At 38.7% G+C, this 26644-nt stretch overlaps 1 protein-coding gene across 4 annotated transcripts in view; it reads left to right on the top strand.

The window, feature by feature from the left end:
• The window catches only part of LOC113163487 (partitioning defective 3 homolog), a 306697-nt gene that overhangs the window by 206474 nt on the left and 73579 nt on the right, over window positions 1-26644 (top strand). For 3 of the 4 annotated variants that reach the window (XM_026362165.1, XM_026362164.1, XM_026362163.1), the window contains 3 exons: window positions 4630-4863; window positions 8463-8697; window positions 24577-24705. In XM_026362165.1, the coding sequence (XP_026217950.1) occupies window positions 4630-4863; window positions 8463-8697; window positions 24577-24705 (598 nt within the window). Of the gene's footprint in view, window positions 1-4629; window positions 4864-8462; window positions 8698-24576; window positions 24706-25248; window positions 26268-26644 lie in introns of those variants that run through there. The other variant, XM_026362166.1, reaches the window with a different exon arrangement.

Raw genomic sequence — 26644 nt, 5'->3', positions numbered from 1 at the left:
GTAGTTAGGCTGTTTTAACTCTTTTTGCAGCACCTTAAAGTGCATTAACTTCATTAAACTAACATAGAATGAACTGTTAACAACCCATTGCCTGTTATGTTCAATGTTATTGGAAAAATACTTGTTGCACTGTCAGGTTTGTGACATTAAATCTGAGGAGATACAACAAATGTATAAATTAAGAACTTATAAAATGTTGTAATCAAGAAAATCAAGAGACTAGTGGAGCCTTTTCACTGAGAGCCTAGTGATGGTAAATGAGACATACCCAGTTCAAGCTTGCTAGTTAAATGAGTTCACATGGATCTAGTGGAATGACAGACTAGGTATTAAAGTTGCTGGTCTATGCATAGTAATAGGTTAGTAATATGAGCGAGTGATAAAAATTATACCAGCATAAAATACAATTAACCCTCCTGTCGTGTTCGGGTCAAAACAGACCGATTTACAACTTAAAACGCTCATAAATTTTGTTTTTTAAATCTGATTGCCTCAAGACTTTATGATATCCTCCACACCATGCATTTGAACATGTAAAAGCGATGATCACCTCTTTCATTGAATTTTGAGTGTTTTAATCCACCTTGTTACATCTGTGGTGTTCCCGGTCAAAAGTGACCGCCATAGGAAATGAATGGGTTTCCAGACTTTATTGATTCTTCAGACAGAAAACATCCCCATACACACCACCCCAACTCACTCACTAACTTACTCACTCACACATCAGACTGAACAATATCTTTTGCGGGTACACATCTCTTTCCCGCGCTTATGTGTCGATCCTCCCACGTGAACCAACTACCTGAAGAAACAATGTACCATTTTGTCACACAGACTAGACAGGTGTCTGTTATGTGAACGCATCTCTTTCCCACGCTTTTGTGTCTATCTTTCACGTGAACCATACCTGCCAGACTAATCAATGTATCATCTTCACACAGACCCCGTATATATAGTTTGATGTTTGTCTTGTACTCCTTTCAGTCTGAACCCAATAAGTAGGTGATTGACCAAGCGGTTCTCTGAGAGAGGGAGAGGTACCTAAAGAAAAGGCACCTGAAGATACATTCCAGGCCAACAGTGGACACTTGCTCTGGTCTTCATCTCCCCAGGACAGAGGAAGTAAAGAGTGGAAAACATCATAAATATGATGCTAGGGCCAACACGTTATGAGACATTTTGTGTGGATGACATCAAGTCCAGCTTCCAACTCTTTTTACCATTGTGCATTGAGGGAATTATACTAGAGAAAACAAACTTGAAGGGGAACCATGTGTTTAGGGACACCTGGAGGGAAATGGACCTGGTAGACCACCAAGCATACACAGGTTTGTTGATTTTAGCAGGAGTGTATCGCTCAAACAATGAGGCTACAAGAAGTTTCGGGAAAGGCCGAAAAAAAAACCAGGGCATGCATGTTGTGCTGGACATGAAAACCGATCTCCAGTGGCATAATATCACATGTGACTTCTTCACATCATATTCTCTTGGTCAAGAGCTGCTAAAAAGAAAGCTCACCATGGTAGGGAAGTTCAAGCCTGAACTTCCCCCTGCACTGGTATCGACCAGAAGAAGTGGGACTCTCATCAAAATTTGCTTTCAATGACATGACTGAATGACACACACACTCTTCTGTCATATGTTCCCAAGAAGAATGGAAATGTCATCCTGATAAGCATTCTGGTTGAGTTTAGTCTTTGGTTTTCAATTAATTTTTTACATTACATGATAATTTTTAATACATTTTCGGTGCCTACTTTTATTTTCACTGCAGTTATTTTATGTCTAATTCTATAAATTCATGTTAAACACTACTTTTAGACATTGTTCACAGCTAAAGAATGTTGACTAAAAATTTGGTGCTGAAAAATGTTTTTTGTGCTAATTTAAGAGCAGTTAAAACAGACCGGTCAATTTTGACCAGGAACACTAAAGTAAGGGGCAGGAGACGAACACGACCGGAGGGTTAAAATGATTAGGTTGCTACAAGCACACAACCTCCAGACAGTAGCCACCATACTTGATTGAGATATTAACCATAGGTTCAGGTAATGATGACTCCTTTGTGACACAGATTCAGCATATCGAGGACGTCCTCTGTCGAGCTAATGATCCACAGCTGGCAGAGACACAAGATCCTGGCTGACCCAGAGACACCTCATTTCCACTGGGATACCTGGACACGACTTCAGCTGACCACCTTGGAGGCTATTTTTAACATAATTACCCTTTTACTGCCCTGCTTAAAGCCTAGACTCTGAATAAATTATGTGTAATTGAGCCCCTGTATGTACACAGATCTTTACATGCAAGGGCCTCTGGTGAATAATGGCTGAGGAGCAGAGTTTTAACTGCTCTAATTATATTATGGGCTCTTGTTCCTGTAATAACTGCTGCTGATTTATTCATGGAGTCTGCCATACCTCCCCTTTAACGTTTAATGCCAACAAAACTGTCCTTGCCCATAGTCTGGCTAGGTAGTGCAGCAAGTTGGCTATTTTGCCAAAAACAATTCAACACGCAGTTTCCCCTGATTTGGTTAAATTGTTATCCCATTTTTCATAATTCATTGCGATGATTTTTATTTCTCCTTCAGATTTGTGGGGAACTCATGTCTGTGTGCAGCAGGGAAATATCTATTTTTATTCCTCTGAGAAAGAGAGATGTGAGGAAAAACGCACTGAGGCTTCTGTTGTGTGATAGGAATCGCATGATAGACTGGCATACAGACAGTTAACCTCTTCTAGGAGAGCTGAAGCTGCTTGGGATGAAAACAAACACAGGTTCGAGTCAGCAGAGGTTTATGGACAAACTGTCTCTCTTGGCCTTGCTCTCACATTCTCTTTGTTTCTCTGCTTCTCTCAGTCATTCACCACACTAACTAGAACAATGGCAGCAAAGGGGTTTGTGCAGAAGAATATTTTCCGAGTACAGCAGATGTAATTTGTGTTCCTTTGAACTGTTGCATCCTGTGCAGCTCTAACTTGCAATCCCATTATGTCAAGCATGCACTCTGTCTTCTGTGTGTCTGCTGTTGGCAGGATTTATTCATAAGCTTCAAAAACCCCAAATTTACATGGCATTTGTACTGAGCTTGAGTTTTATCCAGAACAAAAGAAAAAACTGTATGATATGCTGATATGCTGGATCTGCACCTATGTTTCCTTATAGAGTATATATATATATATATATATATATATATATATATATATATATATATATATATATATATATATATATATATATATATATATATATAAATCTTATCACACAATCTTATGTGTGATAAGATTGATCCTTCCAAGCAAATAATTAAATTGACTTTTTTTCTTGATCTTGTAGGAAAAATGTCATTGCAATCAGAAATGGTCCCTCCTCTTAGAAAATATGCAGTAAAATGAATCTTGTGATCCTGCAATCAGATAGCTTTTTACCCCTTAGACATTAGTAATACATAGTAAAGTTTCATTTTACATACATAACAGTACATTTACCAGCATGGAACCAAACACCTTTGACTTTAACTGACATTAAGGTTTAAGGTTTAAGGTTCTACTACAGAAGTATACAATTTAACAAGGCCTGACTTGAACATATTTAGAAATGTTGGGGAGCACAGCATTTAAACACAAATTCAACGTAGAATACACGAGACAGACAATCAACCAGGCTTTTTGTTTACCAGCTGGTTTCGAAGGTAATAGCTCTGAGGAACTGATGAAAGATCCCTAACAAAATTAAATACCAATACCTGAGTCTAGCTTCACTTACTTACCCGAAACAAACCCTGGAAAAATAATTCCAGCTGTCTGGGACCTGGATCCAGTGTTAAAGTGGGTTACTGTTAAACATTTACCGTTACCATTTCTGCACAGCTGGTAGTACTGTAAAGTTGTTTTTATGTTTGATATATGTGAGATATTCTAATTAGCTGCTTTCAGAATGTATCATCAGTACCATCATTTCTATCATGCGTACAATTCATGTTACTTGCATTAACTTTGCATATTGGCTATCTTTGCAGCATTCTGTGTGGCCACTACTCTTGTCTTTTTTATTGCCCATATACTGTACCATATGGTCATGTTGTGCTGCTATCTTGTGCTGCTAGCAGTACATTCATTGCCAATGTCATGGAAAATGTTAGGGTTTGCCTCCACCAGGGTAATCAGCATAAGACTGATTTTGAGAAAAAGGAATTAATTCTATTTTAACATAACACTTTTCAAACTCTAGTGTTTTGTATTATTGCCTTTGATATGGTCATTTATATTAATTATGGTTCAGCCACATAATTTAACTCTGTGGACACAAGTACAAAGGTTAAATTATATTTCTCAACAGGAAACTGTTTCACTAACGATACAGTACTCTTTTCTCATTCCACACACTTCATTGGCCCAGCAATGGCATCATTTGCTTTTTATGTAAATTACCAGACCCCTATTTTTTCTTTTCTTCTAAAATATGGCACATAACATTACCCCATACAAAACTAACAAAATGTAAATGGTTCACTGACATGCAGCGAGCTCTGTCATGATTGGTTGTACATTGACTTTGTAGGGTAGTTATTGTCACACACCATTAGACTGTTGGCCTTAATGAGTCTATTTTTTCTTAATATAGGGTCTACAGAACAAGAAGTCGGACCCTCATTGGGCCTGAAAAAGTCCAGCTCCCTCGAAAGTATCCAGAAGGCTCTTCTTGACTCAACACAAAATCGTGAGGTTAATGTTAGCAGGCTACCCTCACACATCATCAGGAGCCGTGGCTGCAATGAAAGCTTCCGGGCTGCAATTGACAAATCATACGATAAATCTGGTTTCAGAGCAGCAGAAGAAGAGAACAGCATAGAGACACGTGAGTGTGTAATTATTTACTCATGTCATCCATTGTACTTTGTAAAACAGCACTTTATTCTGAATCACTTCCCTGCAATACAAAAACTTTGAGTCTAAAGAAATTCAGTCAGTGTAATATAGGTCAACTCATTATTACTTCCCTCAGAGCCTGTTCAGAATCAAAGGATTCATCTCCAAGTGAACTAGAATAGGAACCCCTGCTTGCTGAAGAGACATCTGTGTGACAAAGAACAAAAGCATTAAGTGTCTAGGCTTTATGCTCATTAATATTCACATAGTTCATGTTGAGTACAATTGTTATAGACTATGGCAGCATGTGTTTTTCAACATATTGCATTTACAGTAAATTTTCTGCTGTTTACCCACATATATCAAGTTGTGTGTTTAAATGCATCATTCATTATTAGAAATGAAACACAGGTCTTTGCTATCTCTACCAGTTTGTTTTTGCACACAACACCAGACAATGTTCCATACATTTATTTTGCTGTGTACCTAACTGGAATGGAAACCATCTTATTTTATGTTTACCTCTGGACAAGAAGAAGAAGACGAAGAAGAAAAAAGTCACCTTCCGTTGCACTGAATATATAAGTTGCTCCTTGATGTTTGAGGACAAAAATACAAAAATACAGGTGTTGGATAACCTGAGACAGCAGTCTTATGTTTTGCCACAGGTAATAACAATGCAGTGCCACAAGAGTAATCACCAGATATAAATTTCTTTTCACCATTAGCAGATTCCATTAAAAGAGCTGGGAGACATTTGAAAAAGAAGAAATGATTTGCCTGAAACGCTTTGTCCTCATAAGCTCTGTTGGCATGCCACTAAATACAGTCTTATCTCTGCAAAGAAAAATGGGGAAAGCAACCTATTTCCCCTGCCGTGGTATATTGCATTCTCCCTCATGATATTCAAATAACTCTGTTTTTCAATTTAGATAAAAGCAGCCAGTCTGTGCTCGTCACTGAGGTTAATAGTCAAAGTTGGCAGATAAGCCTCTGCCTTCCTCTGCTCCTAGACTTTTATTTACATAAAATAAGAATGTGGCATCACCTAAAGAAAATGTGTTTCCACAAGATATCTTGCTGGGAAAAATGCACTTCCCCTTGTGCTACTTTGTGTTGCATCGTTTGATGAAATAGAAAAGGGAAGAGGAAAAGGGTAGACAGAGGTGCAGTACAGGGCAAAAATCCCTTTTATGGATAAAATAATTTTGTCCGTCTTAACTTTCACTGACAGATCAGCATAAATGTTGATTGATTATTAAAGCAGGAATGTTTCATGGTGGAGTTTCACTAAAGTGACAAAATGTCTCCTGTGTTTGTCTGTCTCTGCAAATTATCTTTCAGTCTCCTGACACTTTAATCAATGCCCCTGCTGATGTTTGAGATTAAAGTCTTTTTTCCTCCTTGCTTAATTTTAAAGACTCAGAATAAATAGAAATATGACAAAACTAAATTCTATTTACATTAATTATAACAATGAGACTTAAAGTGTTTTTTGTTGATGTTTGTTTGCTTGTTCTTCATTCAAGCTTATTATGATGCCTTTGTAGGAACCTTAAACAAATTTGTATCAAACAAGCCTGTGTGCTCTGGATTACAGCTCTGCATTATTACACAGTAAAAATATTACAACTCCTGCTAATCTCAGTCAATTAAATACCTAGATACAGCTCACTGCTGCTTCTGTGGTTGTTGTTCGTAAGTGGGGGCTACTCTGGCAGTGGATTGAGCAATACAAGTCCTACCCATCCCGAATCTTTCTGGGTGTAGGTGGAGAAAAGGAAGGGAAGATAACCCTGATATTTTGCAATAACTTCATCAAGTCTAAACTTCTGACATTGTTTTTACTGCAGCCTGCTTCAGCTATTGTTCCTTTTTTCTTATTATTTAGTTTTTATGCGGGGTTCTCCCTTTAGTCTCATCTTCAGCAGGTAAAATGCACGTTAAGTTTGGTTAGTGCAATGTTTGTCCTCTAAGTTTTTTGGATGATTCCAGTCTAAATTAGTGTCCTGTTGCATGATAAAAGTCAATTTTAATGCATTTCTGTGTAATGTAGGAGACAAAGTGTACCTCTAAATTCAGTCTGCTGCTACTACCAGCATCAGCTGCTTGTTTTCCTTGGCTGATCTGTATATGTTCCTCTGTGTGCCAGTATTGGTGCTTCCTTTCTTTCTTTTTCATTCCATTCCAAAGTGTTGTATTGGCTTTGTCCTGTGTTTGTGTAATGCCTTGAACAGTTTTATTTTCTTTATTTGGATTTAAAATTATTTATTATTATTACTTTTCTTCCATAGACAGCTCTCAGGTTTTTGTGTTGATTTATTCACTTTAACAATGGGAGACAACTAAAATGCGAGGCTAAATTCAAGCAGTGTCATTTTGAGCTGTTGTTAGTCTCATAGGACCTGACCTGTCAGTCACGTGTCAATACTTTTACTTAAAATTTGGTTCATCTAACAAAAGACTGTCTTCTATTTTATGTATGTGTAAATGCCATCAAATAAAAGCTGTACTTACATCTCATTAATCTTAAATCTAAATGTCCAATATTTTTGGAGGGGACTGCAAATATGTTCATGCTGCTGTATTGCTCTTTATTGTTTCAACAGTGCCTCATACTGAGGTTCCTGAGTAATTTTCTCTGAGATGACAACTGAAAGATACAGTTTCAGAGACAAATTCACAGATCACAAGAGAAAACCACTGCTCATTACTGAAATGTGAATGTAGCCACTCCTCTCTGTCTGTTTCTTCCATATAGAGCACCAGACTTCCACCACGGTTTCCTCTCTTTCTTCTTTTTTTACCATAAGCACTTTCAGCTCCACCTTAGACAAGGACATGCAAGTCTGATAAGATGTAGTCTGAAGGACATCTAGCTCTTGCTTCAGACTCAAAGATATACTATAGCAAAGACGGGAGTTATTCCAATTGTGGAGCACCCCACATATGCAATTAAGATCCCAGAGAGCCTCTTTCAAGATTATTTCAATGTATAATTACTGACAGATTAATTACATTTTGCACATCATTTCTGATTAGATGTGATGGAAACTTTGGGTTTAATCAACCTTACATCACCTAAGGAGTTTGGTTTCCGTTTGATGTCTGGTTCAAAATTAGCTACAGACTCATAAACTATTATTAGAACTTTGCAAGAGATTTGCAAAAGAAAAAGGGAAAAATAAATTTCTCTTCACAGCCGTTTGAAATGTACACATTGAAATAACTTTAGGCTTCAGCTAAGTGAAAATATGTTCAGCTGAATACTATTCTCAAAGGGTGTACAATGCAAATATATTCTGCTGTAATGAGGCTGATAAATTTAGTGTGTTTTGTTCAAACTGCTCCACCCTGCAGGACACAACATTTCTTTAAAAAGTTAAAAGGCTTTGTGAATGAAATAAAAGTTGTTCTCTGAATGTTGTGTGCCTCCTGTGATCTATGGTGAGTTAAGTAGAAGTTAAGGTTTTTGTCAGACTTCATTGACCCACGTTTTTCTCTCCCTGTGTTTTTGTTTGCTACATTCTTTCCCTCTTAATTGCTATATTTAACACCCTCTCTGTCCCATTTATATAATTACTCCAGTGGACGCGGATACAGAGGGAAGCTCCCGATCAGGTCGTGAGTCAATGTCCACCAGTGGAGACCTAGCTATGGGCCCTGGGCTAAATAGCAACACATCTAGAGACAACAGATGCAATGATCGGGACAAAGTTGGAGGGAAGGAAAAGAAGAAACCTGTGAATAAAGAGAAGGAGAAAGACAAGGACAGGAGTAAAACCAAGAAAGGAGTGTTAAAGGGCCTGGGCGAGATGTTCAGGTAGGTAGATACAATAACCACTGGATCATACAGAATTTAAATGCATTGTAGCCTGTGCTAATAAGGATCCCTTCTTATTGTAGAAATGGGGGAGGTTGGTGAGTCAGATTATTTTTACAAGGCTATCATGGTTTATTCATGTGTGGTCCTTGTATCCAGACATACTCAACATCTGTCAACCAGCAGACAATACTCAGGATTCTTAAGAATAATAATGTGGGAGCTGAGATATAATAAAATCAATTATTTTCTTGAATTTTTTAATACCACACATTCTAGATTAATGATTTCATATCGGACAATCTTATCACCTTATATACCCCAAGTAAGAACCTGATACAGCCACTAGCTGATTTTGTGTTCTTTTAGAGTGAAAACACTATTGCCACTGAAAACTAATGGACAGTTAGTGGGGGAAACCAACATCCACTGGATATCCAAATTCAGCATAACTGTCACAAGGAAAATTAGTGAGGGAGTCACATTAATTATTTAAATTGCATGCACATTTGAATATGGCATACATTAGTTGTGGGGGTGGTGTGGGATATTATTGTTTTCATGTGAAATTGTTTAATGGGATTAGTTAGTGTGTCCGAGGTCCACAGCTTGCTAATGCACAAAAAAGCTGGCAAGTGTGTTTTGAGGTTATGATTAAAGAACACAGGAAGCTCACGCATCTTCCATTATTTTGTGGGTTGTTGTTTTTTTACTCAAATGTCTTTGTATCTCTAGATGGGCATAATGGCGCATATGGCTGAGACTGACAATATGTTTCACACCAGACATGTGGATACCCTCAGAGAAGTGTCCTGGATTAAGAAATGAAAGTGGAAATTTGAGCCACAAGTACCAGTCAGTCAGCAGCTCTAAAGCCTTTCTGAGTGACTGTGTGCTCAGCCCAATGGTGGCTACACGGTTATTTTAGCTGTGCATGTGGCCTCATCATTGTTCTTCATTATCTTTGAGTGCCACTGCCACTTAAGAGTTGGCATAGAGCAGGGCTCGCCGACACTCCCCTCTGCTCAATGCATTTAAGCCCAATCCCCGTGCCTCCTGATCTAGCACGTCTCTTTGACTCTCATGCTTTGTCTTTCATTCTTCCTTGCTCTCCTTCTCCCTGTTGATACCTCAAACAATTTTCTACTTAAGGCTGTGACAGCTCTCTCACCCACACATCTACACTGTCCTTTTCTGTTCTCTTCCCATTGTCTCACAATCCACTTAACAGGTTTAGAAAGTTAGAGATGGCAATAAACTGAGGTTAGAATGAATGCGTCCCACTGGATACAATAAGAAACTTTTCTGTAAAGAAAAAAAATTGAGTGATGGGAAATGCCTAGCGGACAAAAAGGAGGAAGAAAGTGGTAGATCTGTTTTGTGTTTCACTTTTAGCAAATCTAGCAAAAGTTTTGACAATGATTTCAGAGTGGAGAACTTTTACTGTGCATGACAATGACTTTGGCTGACAGAAACTGAACACTCTCAGACTTACAGCTCACGGAGAGAATTTACATTTACAGGTTTCACATGTGACTGTCTCACCCTTGTATCAAAACATCACCAATACATCCTAATTGGGATAATCCTCCATAATGCTTGATTTTTGCTTGATTTTCATGTACATAAAATGGACAGGCAGCCACTCACTTTTTTCCTACATTTTTCAAGTCTCTTAAGTCTTTTACACTCGGGTTTTCCCCCTAAGGAGATTTTAGTGAGTTTGTAGCATGCTACAATTTGAGCTCATTTGCATGCATGACTTTGAATGGCCTGGTCAATTTGTAGTGCACGTCTGCTTAATGGACAGCCTGATTGGGTGTGCATTAACATCAGAGCCAGTGGAAAAGAGATTGGTCTAATATAGAAAGAGACAGGGAGGATAAAGAGAGAGACTGTGTGATAATTACTGTCAGTGCAAGACTGAATGACTGAAACTGTGCAAGAGCAAATGTGGGATGGGAAGAGAATTGATTCCTTAAAGCTCAAAGCAAAGAAACTGCAGTGCACAAGGATGTCTGTTGCATCCTCGTATAACTGTGTCTGTGTCTGCATCGAGTGAAATATATGAGATTCCTATTCCAGGGTACTGCATTATTCCTCAAACTATTGTTCTGTGTGTGATTATTTATCCTCTTTCTAATGGATAACATGAGAGAATGCCTTTTCAGTTCTATCAGGCTTGTTGAGACACTGGGACTTTGCCAAGGGCTCTGTTATCATGGTAGCTCTGTTAGCATGCTAGCAGACAATGGTGTCTCTGCGCCAGCTCGAAACACTCCCTTCAACATGTCTAATGAGGTGTTGTTTATCTGCCTCCTCGATCAAAGAACCATCTCCATCCCTTGATGTGGTCATGTGTGTTTGATCATGTTGTGTGTAACCACAAAAAAGCCCAATTCTGGGTCAAGTATTTCAAAATGTTCTATTTTAACAGATTAATTCACCACATGTTTGCAGTCTTCAGAATGTTATCTAGCATGTTTTTGATGTCATGTATACCTTAAATATATGTGTGTGAATGTGTTTTGGAAGACGAGATTACTGTTTTTCCGAGAATACCGAGTGACAGCTGCAAAATTGTAAGGCTGGGCTGAAAAGGAGAGTGACGGTGAGGTGTGGGTTGGGTGAAAGTGGAAGGAGAAAGAGAGCATGTGCACTGAAGTGAACTGGGGCACCAAATGGGGGGGTGGTGGGTGTGGGGGAATTGGTGGGGGTAGGGTCAATGAGAAGAAAAGGAAAAGGAGACGGCGAACAAGAAGGGAGCTTTTAACAGTCACTGCACCATGCTACTATCTGTCTGGAGGGTAGATTGAGGACTGCTGTTGTTTGTTTGTTTTATTCTTTGTTTGTTTTTTTAGATTTTTTGTGGTGCTGTAAGCATAAGCAGTTTTAGGGTGCCTGTAAATTTGCGTGTGTATGCATGTTTACTGCATATTTGCATGTGTTACTATAATCAAAAAGACTGTTAATGGCCTCTGGCATCTCATCCTTACCCCCCGGTGCTTCCTCACCCACACACACACATACTCTTATCCCCAACCCCCACCAATCTGATAAGTGGCATGCCTCACACTGAGCCATCAGCCGATGCTGGAGCTCGATGTGACAGCAAAGCTCCCCTCCTCCACTCACCCTCCCACCCTTGATCACCCCTGGGACCTCATCTGCCTGCTCCTCCCTGCAAATGCAGCCCCACTCAATGAGAAAGGAGTGTGGAGTGGGAAGGAAGGCAGTGAAAGCTGAAAAGGGATGCTTTCTATCTTTCAGTCTGTATTATTGTTAGGTTGTGTGGAGGCGTGCTGGGATTGCCAGTGTGTGTGTGTGTGTTGGGGGGGCGCATGCATGAATATATTAGAATATATATATATATAATAGGTAGGTAGCATGTCCATGTCTTCTTGCCATATGACTTATTGTCCACACCACCCCCACAACTAATGTATGCCATTGTGTGGGCATGAATAGCTGATGATGGGTAAGCTGCTTTGAACATTAGTATACCAACATGATTTTAATACATACACAGCCAAGAGTAAGTTTGCTGAATCAATATGCATCCTTCATGTCTATAACACACCCCTCCCCCCTTTCTCTTTCCCCAACACACACACACAAACTCTCACATATTCTTGGAGTATTATACCACAGTCGATTTGGAGGCAGCAATTAGTTGCCTCCACATGTGGGCTTTGACATCTGCTGACTGTAATCTGTGAGAAAATGATAATTGTTCTTCTTTTTCTTTCTCACTTATCATAATGTCGTTGTGCTGATAGTAAAGGCAAGAACAGGACCTGAACCTCCTGTACAGGAGACTGCCTGATAGCCAGAGCAATGTGAAGTAAATGAGTAATCTAGCAGTAAGAGAATTACATGAAATAAGTAATTGAGCATATCATGGATTGTGGATGGTGATGTCGGAATAAAGATCAGATCAGCAGGGTGGTCAGTGATGGGAGAAATTTTTTAGTGTGAGCAAACATTCACTGCCTTGAAGTGTGTGAGCAACAAAGTGACGTCAGCTTTAGGGACACTTTTATGCTGCTGACCCAGGCCTTTTACATCCCAGTGGAGTGGTCAAAAGTAAAGTGAGCCACACATTTCCGCTGTGGATACATATTTCAGAGGGAGCGCAATAGTGAACTCTGACAGCTTTTGGCAGCTTTGCCAAGTGCAAAATCATACCTCAATATCACCTTCAAATGACTGCACAGCTAAAAGGAATATCATGTCATTGAGGGTACCATACAGAGAGCTTTTTCAACTTCTCAGGAAAAACATCTTTTTCAGAAGAAATTCCTGCATTTTCAAAGCCTGTGCACAATCCCCCGGCTTTAAAGGGGTCATTTTTGTTGATTGAACTTCAAACTCCTTGTGAATATGGTATCCTATTACTCTTTGCCAGTCATGTACCAGGGAGGCTCAGCATGGGGGCCAGACAACTAACAACAGAGTCCCCCACTGAGAAGATTATCGTCGCTGTTACAGAGTGCAGTGATAAGAGATAAAAAACAGTAAAACAACAAAATCCTTGTCTATTTAAGGCAAGCAAAGCTTTGTGTCTGGTGTCAGAAAAGCACATGTCACTGTGAATGGCTGGTTAATTTTTGTTTGCTGTAGAGTACACTGAAGACATTTGGGTTTAGGATCAAAACAGAGACAAAAGTTCAGAACACAGCTCAATATGCTAAGCAACATAGCACCATTTGTATCAAATGGGTTAGGGTTAGGGTAAGATAGCTGTGAGCTAAATAAACCCTGATATTTTGCAATGATGACCCTCCGACATTGCTTTTCATGCTGCCTGCTTCAGCTATTGTTCCTTTTTTCTTTGTATTTAGTTTTTATGAGAGCTTCTCCCTTTAGTCTCATCTTCAGCAGGTGAAATGCATGTTCAGTTGGGTTAGTCCAATGTTCGTCCTCTGAGTTTTTTGGATGACTGCCAGCTCAAATCATTGTCCTGTTGCATGATAAAAGTAAGTTTAAATGCATTTCCTCATAAAGTACGAGATAAAATGTTTCTGTACACCTCTGAATTCAGTCTGCTGCTAACACCAGCATCAGCTGCTGTTGTGGCTGACCTGTATAAGTTCCCCTGTGTGCCAGGATTGGTGCTTTCTTTCTTTTTCATTCCATTCCAAAGTGTTGTATTGGCTTTCTCCAATGTTTGTGTGATCCCTTGAACAGTTTTTCCCTCTTTATTCAGATTTAAAATTATTTACATTTTCTCCCATAGACAGCTCTCAGGTTTTTATGTTGATTTTACCTCTTTAACAATGGGGCTTTCACAGCTGAAAGTCAAGGCTAAAGCCAATATGTTTTTTTATCAGTCTCATAGGACCTGACCTGTCAGTCACATGTCAATACTCTGGGCCACTTAACATTTGTCTTCTATGTTATGTATGTGAAAATACCATTAATAAAAAGTGCAATTCTGCACTGCAATCTTAAATATCCAATCCAATATCCAATATTATATTTTTTGGAGATGACCGCAAATATGTTCAAGCTGCTGGATTGCTCTTTATTCCTTCAACAGTCCCTCATACTGAGGTTCCTGAGTAATATTCTCTGAGATGACAACTGAAAGATACAATTTCAGCGACAGACTCACAGATCAGAAAAATAAATGTCACTGTGAATGGCTGCCAGGGTGAAGCATTCAGGCTTCCAGAGAGGCTGAGAGGAAGGAATAAGGAACAGGAAGAGAGGATGCTCTGTGACCTTTAGTGAGAGATGAGAGAGGTACAAACATTGGGGGATAGGGGTACGTGTGTGTTTGTGTGTGCAGGTGGGGGGGTTGACTGTCCAACTGTACATATCCTCTGCTTTTGGCCACTCAACGCAAATGTGATTGGGCAGCACTGGACTGCATTAGACAGCCCTGCAGTAATTAGGTTTAGAATGATCATGCAGTGCTTTGAAATGAGAGTGCGTGTGTGTGTGTGTGTTTGTGTGTGTGTGCGTGCGTGTGTGTGTGTGAAGAGAAGGGGGTGTTGCTCGATGAAGTTAATTGAATCTGAAATCTTGTTGGCCTGAAATGAGATCCACCAATGTCTCTCACACTGTGTCTAAGGCAGAGGGCTGCAAACATGACTGAATTCATAAAGAGTGTTATTAAAGAGCTCAAATTAAGTGGAGCAATGCAACCCTCTATACTCTACCAGGCCTTTGACTGCTAATGACCCAAGCCCAGTGGAATCACACCCATACGCACCAATGGGAACTGAGGACTCCTCGTCGTATCTCGTTTTATCATCAGCACTGACGCTCTAAACAGATACTGCCTGATTCCTCCCTCTGTTTGATATTTGTTTTTCACACTTTGACTCCCCTTTGATGTTACTTTTTCAACTTTTTCATTCTGGCCCAATTCGCTTTGATCAATTAGAGAAAGGCTGCTCTTATATGAGGCGACTCTCAGAGGACTGGCGGGTTTCAAAATAATAAGATAATATCAAGAACAAATGCAAGAATCTGAGAATGGCACACTCCTATTTAGTTTTATTTTTTTTACTGTACAAATGACCCAAAAATGTCTTTTGCAATATTATTAAATAATAAATGCTTGTTTTGGTCAGACATAGGATGAAAACAAACCCTGTTCGATATAACTGAAGGAGGAAGTGGGGGTATTTGTAGTTCCTTCTAATTTGTATCTTATTTTATTGTCAAGTGCCAAAACAGAACATACACAGGTCCCTTGTACACTGCACATTCAGGGTGTTCATGTGTATTCTCCTTTAAGATGCCTCCAGAGGTAGTGTCAGAGGCGAGGCAAGTTTTCTGCACCATCTGTGTCAGACCCAAGGTGGCATCGGGTGTTATGGGGGAAGGGGTGTGGAATTTTCATGACGTTTAATTGTGAGACCTGTAACGGTGGTTCAATTCAATTTAGTTTTATTTGTTTAGCACCAAATACAACTGTTTCTGTGGGCGTTTTGTGGGTGAGCTACAAAAACAAATTGTGTGTTTGACAACAGGTACAAGTTGGAGGCGGCCGTATTTAAATGAGGATTTTGTGTGTCAGTCAGTTCTTTAAACCAGACTTTAGAGAATGACCAGCTTAAACCCAACTTGCATCCAGATAAATTAAAGCCGTTTGTGGGAGAGGCTAATCACTACACTGTAAAAAAAAAATTGTGTAATTTATGGTGAAATACCGGCAGCTGTTGTTACCAGAATTTCACAGCAAAAAACAGGCTGAAAATGTATGGTACATTACAGTATATTTAATAAGAAACCGTACATTTTATACTTGGTTTGGTTTACATGAAATTACTATAAAAATACAGGTTTACTGTAAACCTTTTTACGGTAATTTATTTTAAAATCTATTGTAACTCTGTCTATTTACAGGTAAACTATTTAAAATAACAGATATACTATAAACCCAGATACAGTCTATATCAATTCTAAACATAGTACAACTGTATAACACATTAATAATTTTATTGCAAAGTTCAAAGTTACGGTAAAATACCGGCATTTTACAGTCAACAATTACTTATGATAAATTCCAAATTAACAGATAAATACATTGTAAATCAACAAACTATCATTATTAAAAGTAAATAATGTGCCTTTAAGCATTCTGTGTTGATCTGATCCAATAAACTGCCCATTTAATTCACAAAATCATTTTAAAGGCTTGAAAAAACAGCAGGGTTCAGGGACTCACTCTCTCGCAGATTTTTCCTAACTAATAATTATTCAGGGAGTATATATACTGTGGGAGACATAGCAGTACAGTGCTGTATACGGATTAACCTTTATATTCTTTTGTTAAGGGTAATTTATTAAGCTGAGTTTAAAATGAATGAAGTTAAATGAAAAAGTGTTTTGAGAGCATATTTGTTGGCATGATTAGGGTATAAACCAAAAAAATAATTAATATCTAATTGTTTAAATTACTTATTACTTTATACTGCTGGAATCAATAAAGTGTTATGATTATACTTTAATTTGTATTATTCATCTGAATGTAGCACATAACTGCAGATAGTAATCTATCTAGCATCATGTTTAATTGGAAATATAACTATTTGATTTCTTGTAGTTTTTAAATGTAAACCATCAGTTTTAACTGTACAAACCTGTGGACAGAAGAGAAGTGTCTATGGTTAACTAACCTTACTTGTGATGTTCATATTAACCCTGAGATCCCATGCTTTTCTTACAATTACTGTCACTCCTTCTTTCTTTCTTACCATACATCTCCTGAGATCCCTCTTCCCTCATCCTTTCATGCACCCCTTCCAGGAGAATGAAAGAGCCATCTTGGAAGTCAACAAGTCTTTATATACTCCAAGCAGGTGTGGACAATCCCTCAATGAAGTGGGAGTGGCCACTAAAGTGTCTCTAAGTAAATTGTTCTTCAGGAACTCCCTCCTTGCTGCTTTCATACATTTTAACAAATGGATGTATGAATGTATTTGGACTGTTTATTTATGTTATAATGAGAAGCTTTATTCAGGTTGTCAAGGCTTTGAAATGTTTCTCTGAGGATGTAAACCGCTCCACCACCAACACATCTCTCTCTCTCACACACACACACACACGCACACACACACACACTCAGTGATTCATGTGAAACATTAAAGGCAATCATGTTGGTCTTCGTCTTTTGTATTGCAGAGTATTTGAAATATAGACAAGCCAAGCTTTCCCTTGATATACAAGCACATAGACAAAACACACACACACACACAGAAAAAGGGGGAGAGAGAGAGAGACAGATGCTCGTGTCTATCTGATTACATAAAATGTAATCATTTGCACACAAACTAAATGGATGAATGCTGCTTTTGTCCATATTGAAGTCCAAACACAAAATTACATGCACATGCAAGAACTTACAGATAGACATTCTGTTTGGTCTATGTGGCCAGAAAGACCATTTTTAATCAGACAGGAATAGCTCTGTTGCTGAAAATTTTAAAATCTTGACTCTTCCACACACACACAAAAATACACATTAAATCTAATACCTCAAACAAACAAAAAAATATCTGTAGGATGGGATACCACCGATAAATATTTCTTTCTGTGAGTAACCATTTCTCACAAGCATTTTTTTTTCTCTCCTATTTCTTTGGGATGAAGCTGGATAAAAGACTCTGTCTTTATCTATATCTATATCTACCAGAACCCGTTGTGAAATACATTTGTTGATCAGGCAAATGCTAGCTTGAAAGATGACTGGATTGAAAGTTTGATCACATATATAATATATTAGAAGCCCTCTGTAATGCTAAGATCACATATTATTTATCATTCATGCACAAATAAAAACAACCCTAGGCTTTTTGTCAGCATTGTAGCCAGGCTGACAAAGACTCTCAGAAAGGCTCTGTTGAGCCCAGTATGCCGTTAATTCTCCAAAGCAACTTACAAGTGAAAAATCATAACATAACATAACATAAGAAAATATGTATCAGATCCCAGCTAACTGACATGGATGGACTTGCATGTACAATAGCTCACTTGTACTTAGATTGCTTCTTTCCCATAGATCATGCTGAGTTAATTGCTAAGAGTTTTATAAGGACTAGCAAAGTTTTTCCTTGATATACAAGCACATAGATAAAGCACATATACACAGAGAGAGCAAGAGAGAGAGAGAGAGAGAGCAAGAGAGAGGTTCTTGTGTGTACCCGATATTGCTTTAATATGAATAAATGGCACACAGACTAAATCGATGAATACTTTATTCCTTGCTTTGTTAATCTTAGCACTACATTCAACACTACTAATCACAGAATCTTAATACACAGACTTTAGCATATCAGTGGGATTAAATGAACGGGACTAGACTGGTTTAAATCTTATCCATCAGATAGATTCTTATTTTTTCATGAAAATGAATGATTTTCTATGCTCACAAAAGTTAGTTATGGAGTTCCACAGGGTTATGTGCTTGGACCGATCCCATTCACATTTAATATATGTCTCTCTTCTGCAACATTATTAGGAAACACAAACATACATTTCCATTGTTTTGCAGATGACACTTAGCTGTGTATATCTTTTAAACCAGATGAGACAAATCCATTAGTCAAACTTTAAGCATGCTTAAAAGACATAAAGGCCTGGATATCCTCTAATGTTCTACTCCTCAATTCAGGCAAGACAGATGTAATTCTGTTTGATCTTAAAAACCTCAGGGACATGTTATCTAATGATATTGTTACTCTAGATTAAATACCATTGCCCTCAAGTAATACTGTAAGAAACCTTGGAGTTATCTTTCACCAAGATATCTCCTTTACCTCATACATAAAAGAGATATGTACAACTGCCTTTTTACACATGAGGAATATTGCTTTAATTAGCAGCATCTTGTCTCAGCATGCACAAGCTCTTGTCAAATAAAGTAAATGTGCATTAGATGTTAAGTCTCACTGAGAACTAGAAGAGGCAAAGTCTTTGTAGAACCAAAGAAAATGTGCATTAAAAATTGTATTAATATGGAGACAAATTCCATATTATGAACCAAACAGGTGTTACCTTATCTTACACATTCACTGATGGATCTCAGGTTTCAGGTTTTTCTTTTTAAATTATTAAATGCTTTTCTGAAGATGAGTCAAATTGTAGATTCTAGTTAAAAGAGCTCTGGCCAAGCACAGAAAGTGCTGATTGACACTGCAGGTTGTGGATAATGAGTTCCGCAAGGAAGGAGATAATCGGCTGGTGGTGGCTTGAGGCTGGAGGAATGGCAGGAGAACTTCCTCCTATACCTCTCAGGGGTTGGTGTCCCTGGAAACCAGTACCTGCGGCATTACACTGAGGCCACTTGACAATAACAAATGCCTGTTAATGCCTGTTAACGATCGCTGGGCCACACTCAGGAAAAAAAGCAGAATAGAAAAAAATAAAAAAAAAACATAGTCTTTTTCTTTCTCTTACTGTTTTATTGGATTTTTATAAGCCATCTCTGTGTCTCACCCCTGGTAGAGTTTTTGCACAGCATAGCTGCAACAACACTTAGCAGGCAAGGAGGACAGACAAGCACAAGAGCTTTACCTCACTAACAAGACTCCATGTAAAAATTACATGCCACTGTCAGGGTTTTGCCCAAGGCACAGCACTGTGTAGCTTCATATTGACATGCCCTTGTATTAGACAGGGATAGAAAAGATAGAAATATGTGCATGTTTGTATCTGGGTATGTGTGCATGTCTTAACTTTCGGCTGTGGACCTTTTGCCATCAACAATATGATAATAATGTCTCTTGATTAGTTTATCAGAAAGGTGTAATTTTAAGGTGCTTCATAGATTATCAACATTAAATTCAGTACGTGGAGGTAAGGTATTTGTTTTCACAAATATAGCTTGAGGGATTTAAAGGTTGGGGGCTCTGACATTATATTTTGCACTGGGAGATTTGGATTCCCTTTCTGGTGGTCGAGCAGAAACTGCATTAATTATGTCCATCTGCTTTGGGAATTATTGTTATCACTTAATGAAATTGATAAATTCACTCTTTCTGTTTTCTAAGTTACCTGTTTCTTTTGCAGATTTGAGTCAAAATATTTAAACCTCCATATGATGATTGCATAATGTGAGCTGAAACTAGGTGGCCTTTTCCTTGCATTCACATCTACACATCACAGATTATAAAATAGAAGGAAGAGACAGCTATTGTATGTGTGCTCCCCTCTCTTTAGCAACTTAGCAAACCACAAACTTTCACACAGAAGATGTCAAAACTGATTAGCTTCTCTTCTAAATCTACCTTAGAGAATAAATGAATGTAACAATTAAAGTGGCTCTGGAGCTTTGCATAATTTATTTTTTCTCCTTTTTCAAAAAATTCTTTATTTACTCCACTGTACTGAAGTATTATTACCCTGAATGTTCATGATGATGATTTATGAGGTATTTACTGCTGGTCTTATAAACCCTTCTGCTTTCTGTGATATATATGAAGATGTATCATGTTGAATGGAGTGTATGTTTACTAACTTCTTTTAAACCAAAAGCAAAAAAAAAACCCAATAATTTTATTCTATGAGATGCTGTCAACAGGGTGACACTTTGATTGAACACTTCAATTTTAGTCTCAATTTGACATTGCATTTGTGGCAGTGATAACATTAATAAAGAATGTATTATACATGACTGACATATGTTAGAGTTTCTCAGTGATATTTGATATTATCAGTACCAACTAGTGATGAATAGCACACATCAGGTCAAGTTGTGTAGGCAGCCAAAGACTGTCAAAAATACCCTCTCTTATCTACCCTGGTGGTTTTGTATTCCATAGGTTTGTTCTTCTCTTTGCAATTGTGTATCCATCACTGTTTGCCACAGTGAGGTAATCTTTGGGATGGATCATTAAACATATTCCTGAGACAGAAAAATATCTTTTTGATGATGTAAATGGTGCATCATTGTGCACTGAACAAGATAAACTTAGTTGAATGCAATTCAAATAGGTGTACTGTATTTCTGTGTAATGAAAAATAATGTTTAGAAATAAAAGATTGCTAGGGTGTAAAAATATATATTTATATGCAGCCACATTGTAAAGAAACTGGTCAGACTTTCAGGCCAAAATAAGTTCTTTTGCTAAACTTTGGTGTGTATTGTAATTATTACATTGTTGTTCTGCCCATGAGTTGCAGCTGCCAGTCAATATTTTATTGTCGAGCCTCATCAACCTCACTTTCAATACAACTATCTTGATGCCAGTTCTGATGAATGCAAATAATGGCTCAAGAATTTTATAGAAATGTCTGAGTTTCTTTTTTCCCCTTCTGACACTGATTAACTCTAAATCATTACTGTTTTTTATTGGATTCCTTTTGTTCTCTCTCTAATGAGATGCTTATCTGTCAGATATGAAAGTCATTACAGCTTGGGTAAACTGATACTACAGATGTCTGTATTTTCCTGCTGAGAAAATGTTGAGGGTAGAAGTATTACACTGGGATTTGTGCATCATTGGAGGTTAGCTTGCTAATCTTTTGGTCCATTCAAATGAAGAGGAGTGCCATGTTGTTAGTGAATCAGCAAGTGTCCCAGTAGCCATTTAATAGTTCTTAGTTAGGCTCTCCATATTGCACCACCTCTGTTTTTGATGTAGGCCCACCTTCTCAGCAATGAATCTTGGGATGCAATAGGAATCTTTAACATAGGAACTGCTACATTCCTAGGGTCCTGCTCAGTCTAATCTGCCCATATATTTCACTTTGACAAATCCCTAACTGTATTGATGTTGATCGAGCAGAAGAAGAAAAAGACTTGAGGGCAGAGATTTGTCTGCCCTAAGGTTATTTAATGTCTTTTGAGGGATGGGAGTAAGAAGAAACTGAGGAAAAAATGAAAGGAAAAGAGAAAGGTGAATTCTCATCAGGGAGTTAATAAAAGTCCTTGAAGTGAGGGGAGGAAAGCTGTTGTTTGTCCTGGTGATAGATAGTACACTCAATATTATTAGCACTCCCAGCCCCAGTCTAGAGTTTTATGCCATATTACACCAGTTTGTTGATCAATTAATCAGGTAATGTATGGTATCTGTGCTACAAAGAAACCACATATTGCTCCCTCTGCCTCTTCTGGGCTTTCTGCGCACAGAACATCAAGGGACTACAATTCCAAAGGAGCCACTACCAAAGACAAGTTATTTCTACAAAGATCCTGGCTGCTCTTAATGTAAAGTTAAATAATAAACATCAATGAGAGAAACAGTCAACTATTTCATTAATATTCACTTCCACTGGCACAAAGTCAAACTTGTCTGGAGTAATTTCTTTCAGCTCTTGGAGAAAAAATGTCAAACTGTCAAATAAAGCTCAGCTTTGAAGACGATAAAAATAAATCCAGAGCTCCTTGGGGCTGAGAGACCGCAGAGCTTGTTTTCTCCTGTTTCACTGTTTCACTGAAATTGAATGGGCCTGCTCAAAAAAAGATACTTGGAATATTAGATAATCAATGTTTGTGTGTATTGTTTTCTTTAACATACAATACATCTAAGTTGCCTGGTTTCTAGCAGAGAATGACTTCAATTTCATGACATTGTCTTTTCTGTTCTGTTCCCTTTATCTCTAAATTCTGTGCACATGTATAAAGTTGGCATCTGATATTAGTGTTATCCACAAGCAAATTGTTCAAGTCAAGTTAAGTCAAGTCAAGGAACTTTATTGTCATTCCAACCACATATGGCTGAAGCAGTACCAAGTGAAATGAGACGTTTCTCCACAACCATGGTGCTACATAAGACAGTAACAAGACAGAACATGGAGCCGAGGACTGCTAAGTTGTCCTAGCCACATAAAGTGCATCCTGTGCAACCTAGTGCAAACAGTGCAATAACACAAAGAGAAAGTGCAGACAGACATCTGAAGACAGTGCAAAAACAGAACACAAAACACAAAACAGCAGCGACCAGTAGCTGAAATGTACAATTTACATCTGAGGTACGATAAAAACAATGGTGGAAATTATGTGCAAGAACAGCAAGGTCAAATTATTTGTGCAAAATAAAGACATGTAAACATTATAAACTGTTTGTAAACAGATGGCCTCAACAGTGTGTGAATGAGCTCCATCAAGCTCAGTTCAGTTCCAGTCTGTGTGTGTGACTGTGTGTATGTGTGTGCTCAGTTCAGTTTGTTGAGTGTGTGTTGAGGAGCCTGATGGCTTGAGGGAAGAAGCTGTTCAACAGTCTGGTTGTGAGGGCCCGGATGCTCCGGAACCTCTTCCCTGATGGCAGAAGTGTGAAGATTGGGTGTGAGGGGTGGGTGGGGTCGTCCATAATGCAGGTAGCTTTGCGGATGCAGCGTGTTGTGTAAATGTCCATGATGGAGGGGAGAGAGACTCCAATGATCTTCTCAGCTGTCCTCACTATCCGCTGTAGGGCCTTGCGATCCGAAACGGTGCAGTTCCCGAACCAGGCGGTGATGCAGCCGCTCAGAATGGTCTCAATGGTGCCCTTTGTAGAACGTAGTCAGGATGGGGGGTGGCAGATGGGCTTTCCTCAGCCTTCTCTCAAATTGTTGTGAATAATAAAGCCAGTGGAGCCAGATAACTAAGCTTTTATGTATGTGTTTGTGAGTGTGCAGTCCTGTAAATGTACTCCTGTCAACCGCCTGTCTCATTTCTGTTTTTTCTTTTCCCTCATAATCCCTCATATTCTCATATAAATTAGCCATAGTCCACATTCATCTATTCGCCCAGCACCCAGCTCGGCCAACCGGAGTCATTTACCTTCATCGACTTGGTTTCTTCTCACCTTGCTGTAAAGCTGTCACAGATTTACCACCACCAGTGTGTTACTGCTGTCATTAAAATGTAAAACTTTGCAATGCTGCCTCGAAAGTTACAAATGATGCCAGTTTGGCCATTTCTACTTCTTACATTTCGCCCCAGTTGCATGTGGTTTGTTCCCTCTTTGCTCAAAACTAAATCATGAGCTGTCACTGCTCCCATCACTCTAAGTAAACTCTACAGCTCAGGGAGAAAACAGGGCGCTCATCCTCTTATTGAAAAAGAAGAGTCTGCTGCTTTTCAGACTTACTTTTAACACCTCACGCTGAACCTTTTTTGCTGTCCCGCAGCAAGGGAATTCACCACATGGAGTTTTTTGATACGACTTGTTGCATTTTGATTGCATTCATATGAAACAAGACAAGTTATGCTTTCAATAACAAATAGGTGCCTAGGGAGATAACTCCTAAGCTGTCTCCCCAGTATAAACCCAAAATGAAGCTTTGACAGTTTGACACTTTAATTTCCTGGTGAATATTTCACCTGAATTTCTTAGAGAAAGGAAAAAATATGCTGCTGGAAAAGAAATCATATATTGGGTTGAAAATTATTAATCCTAGGCCTTAATTAAATCCACTTTGCTCTTCTCTTATTCTCAGATTTGGAAAGCATCGGAGGGATGAGCAACCAGAAGAGAGGATAGAGAGAAAAAGCTCCAGTAAATCTAAAGCTGAAGACATGCAGGCGTCAAAAGAGGAGACCTTGCGGATGAGGCTGGAACAAGAAAGGTGAGTGCTCAGACAGAGATTTGGTTTGCTGAAAGCCTTAAGAAAGACTTAAGCCCCACCTAAACAAAGAAAGGAAAAAAAACAAAAAACGTGCTGAGCGGAAAATTTGTAAACTACTTAAATAACAAAATTGAGAGGCAAGGTAGGGAAGTTCTGGGAAAGCACTCATCCAGCTCTCTTGGCTCTGTGTATTCTGATATTTGTGGGCATCAACACAACCACTGGTTTTGCGACATGTGCCTCATCCCTCACAGACCAGGCTTATTTAATTCTCTCCAGCAGGGAAGACAATATATGTGGAAGGTGGAATGAAAAGACCAAATGAACTAAGTAATCAAACTACCATTGGTAATGACAACTAATTGAATAAAAACAATAGAGCTTGATAATACTCCTTCTTACAGCAAAGGCAGATAAGGATAGGTGACTGTTGAAAACACACAGCTCCACAAACACAACCAAGCCCTCATCCCTGCTGAATGGAACATCTGGAGGCCTTGCAGAAAAAGCTGTAACACATTTTTTTTTGTTATTCGGCTGCAGCAGACAAGGTCCTATCCGCTGTGGGTGCAAACCCTTCTGGCTGAGGGCCCAACATATTTCCTGGCATGTACCCTAGAGACCAGCAAGCCCAGCTCTCCATCCAGATCCATCTCCTTTTAGTAGCTCCCAAACGACTGTCATACTAAGCAGCAGAATCAAGACAGACACAAAGCGAGCATGAGATATGTAAAGCACATGCCCTGAGCCCTCCTCTCCCATCTCCACAAACCCATACAAGCTATTTAAATCCTGTTCCTACTTCTTTGCTTTCATCACTGTCAGCCAGCTTCTTTGTCTGCTACTTTGTCTTGTAGCACATTTTCATTCCGTCCTGTTTGTGTCCATTCTGCATGCATGAGCACTGGTCTCAGTTCCCTGTGTATGAGGGCAAGCAATTCTTTGCTTTTGTGCTTGTTCCCAAATCCCATCACTCAGCTAGGCCAGGATTGTCCCTCAGTTAATGGAAATGGGAATCCTGGGGGAAATGTTTTTGGGTAATAATAAACCAACCTGCCATGAAGACAGCCAAACTTAGGGTTCAGAAGGATGACGGCTAAGAAATCTATTACTTCTCTTATTTTTAGTATTACTACACCCAACACCCACAAAGTGCTGTGTTGGATTACCAAAGGTAGCTACAGTTACATAGTTAAAACTCTGACCTTGAAATGGTTTACAAAATTCATATTAGGCCTGATACAACCCCTTTATTGTAAATGTTCTCCTGTATTGATATTGCATCAGCCTTTTATGAAAGCATCATTGTAAATAATGGAATAGAACCTGGCAGATAGAGACAGCAGGTGGTTAGGCTGATCTAAATCTCTGTTCATGACCAGCAGCAATCATTACTCTATTTTCAATGCCTGTGGACAACACCCAACATACTGCAATCTATCTGTACATGCTAGCCCTGAAATTCTTTTTTTCCTATTTTGGGTGCATTCACACATATAGATGATATGGAGGCAGTTGACAGTACCTGTGTCCTCATGAATCTGTAGTGCAGAGGTTGTCTTGTGTTGAACAGCTAACCAGTCAGAGGACAAACTTTAACTTTACAACATCAGTGTTTTAACTAGTTGTCCAACTTATATATCCTTGGAACTTGCGCCTGATTTGGGTGTTATTAAGGTATTTAGTGACTCGTTAAACATATTGTTCAGTATGCTACTACAATACTGTATTATACCATTTTTGGAAGGGCTGTCAATGTTGTGCCCATTAGAACCCTAATGATTCTCATCTACTCACACCCTTTCTATTGTCCACAAGCATATTCAAGCTCAATCTCAAACTATAAGTTTGTAGTATAAGCTATAAAGTCTGGCCACATTCACAATTAATAACAGCTGGCATTGACCAATCATTTTGAATACATTTGTAAAAAGACATA

This window comes from Anabas testudineus, chromosome 2 (genome assembly GCF_900324465.2).
Source record: "Anabas testudineus chromosome 2, fAnaTes1.2, whole genome shotgun sequence".
NCBI classification, from domain to species: domain Eukaryota; kingdom Metazoa; phylum Chordata; class Actinopteri; order Anabantiformes; family Anabantidae; genus Anabas; species Anabas testudineus.
This window is presented reverse-complemented; position numbering and strand designations above follow the sequence as displayed.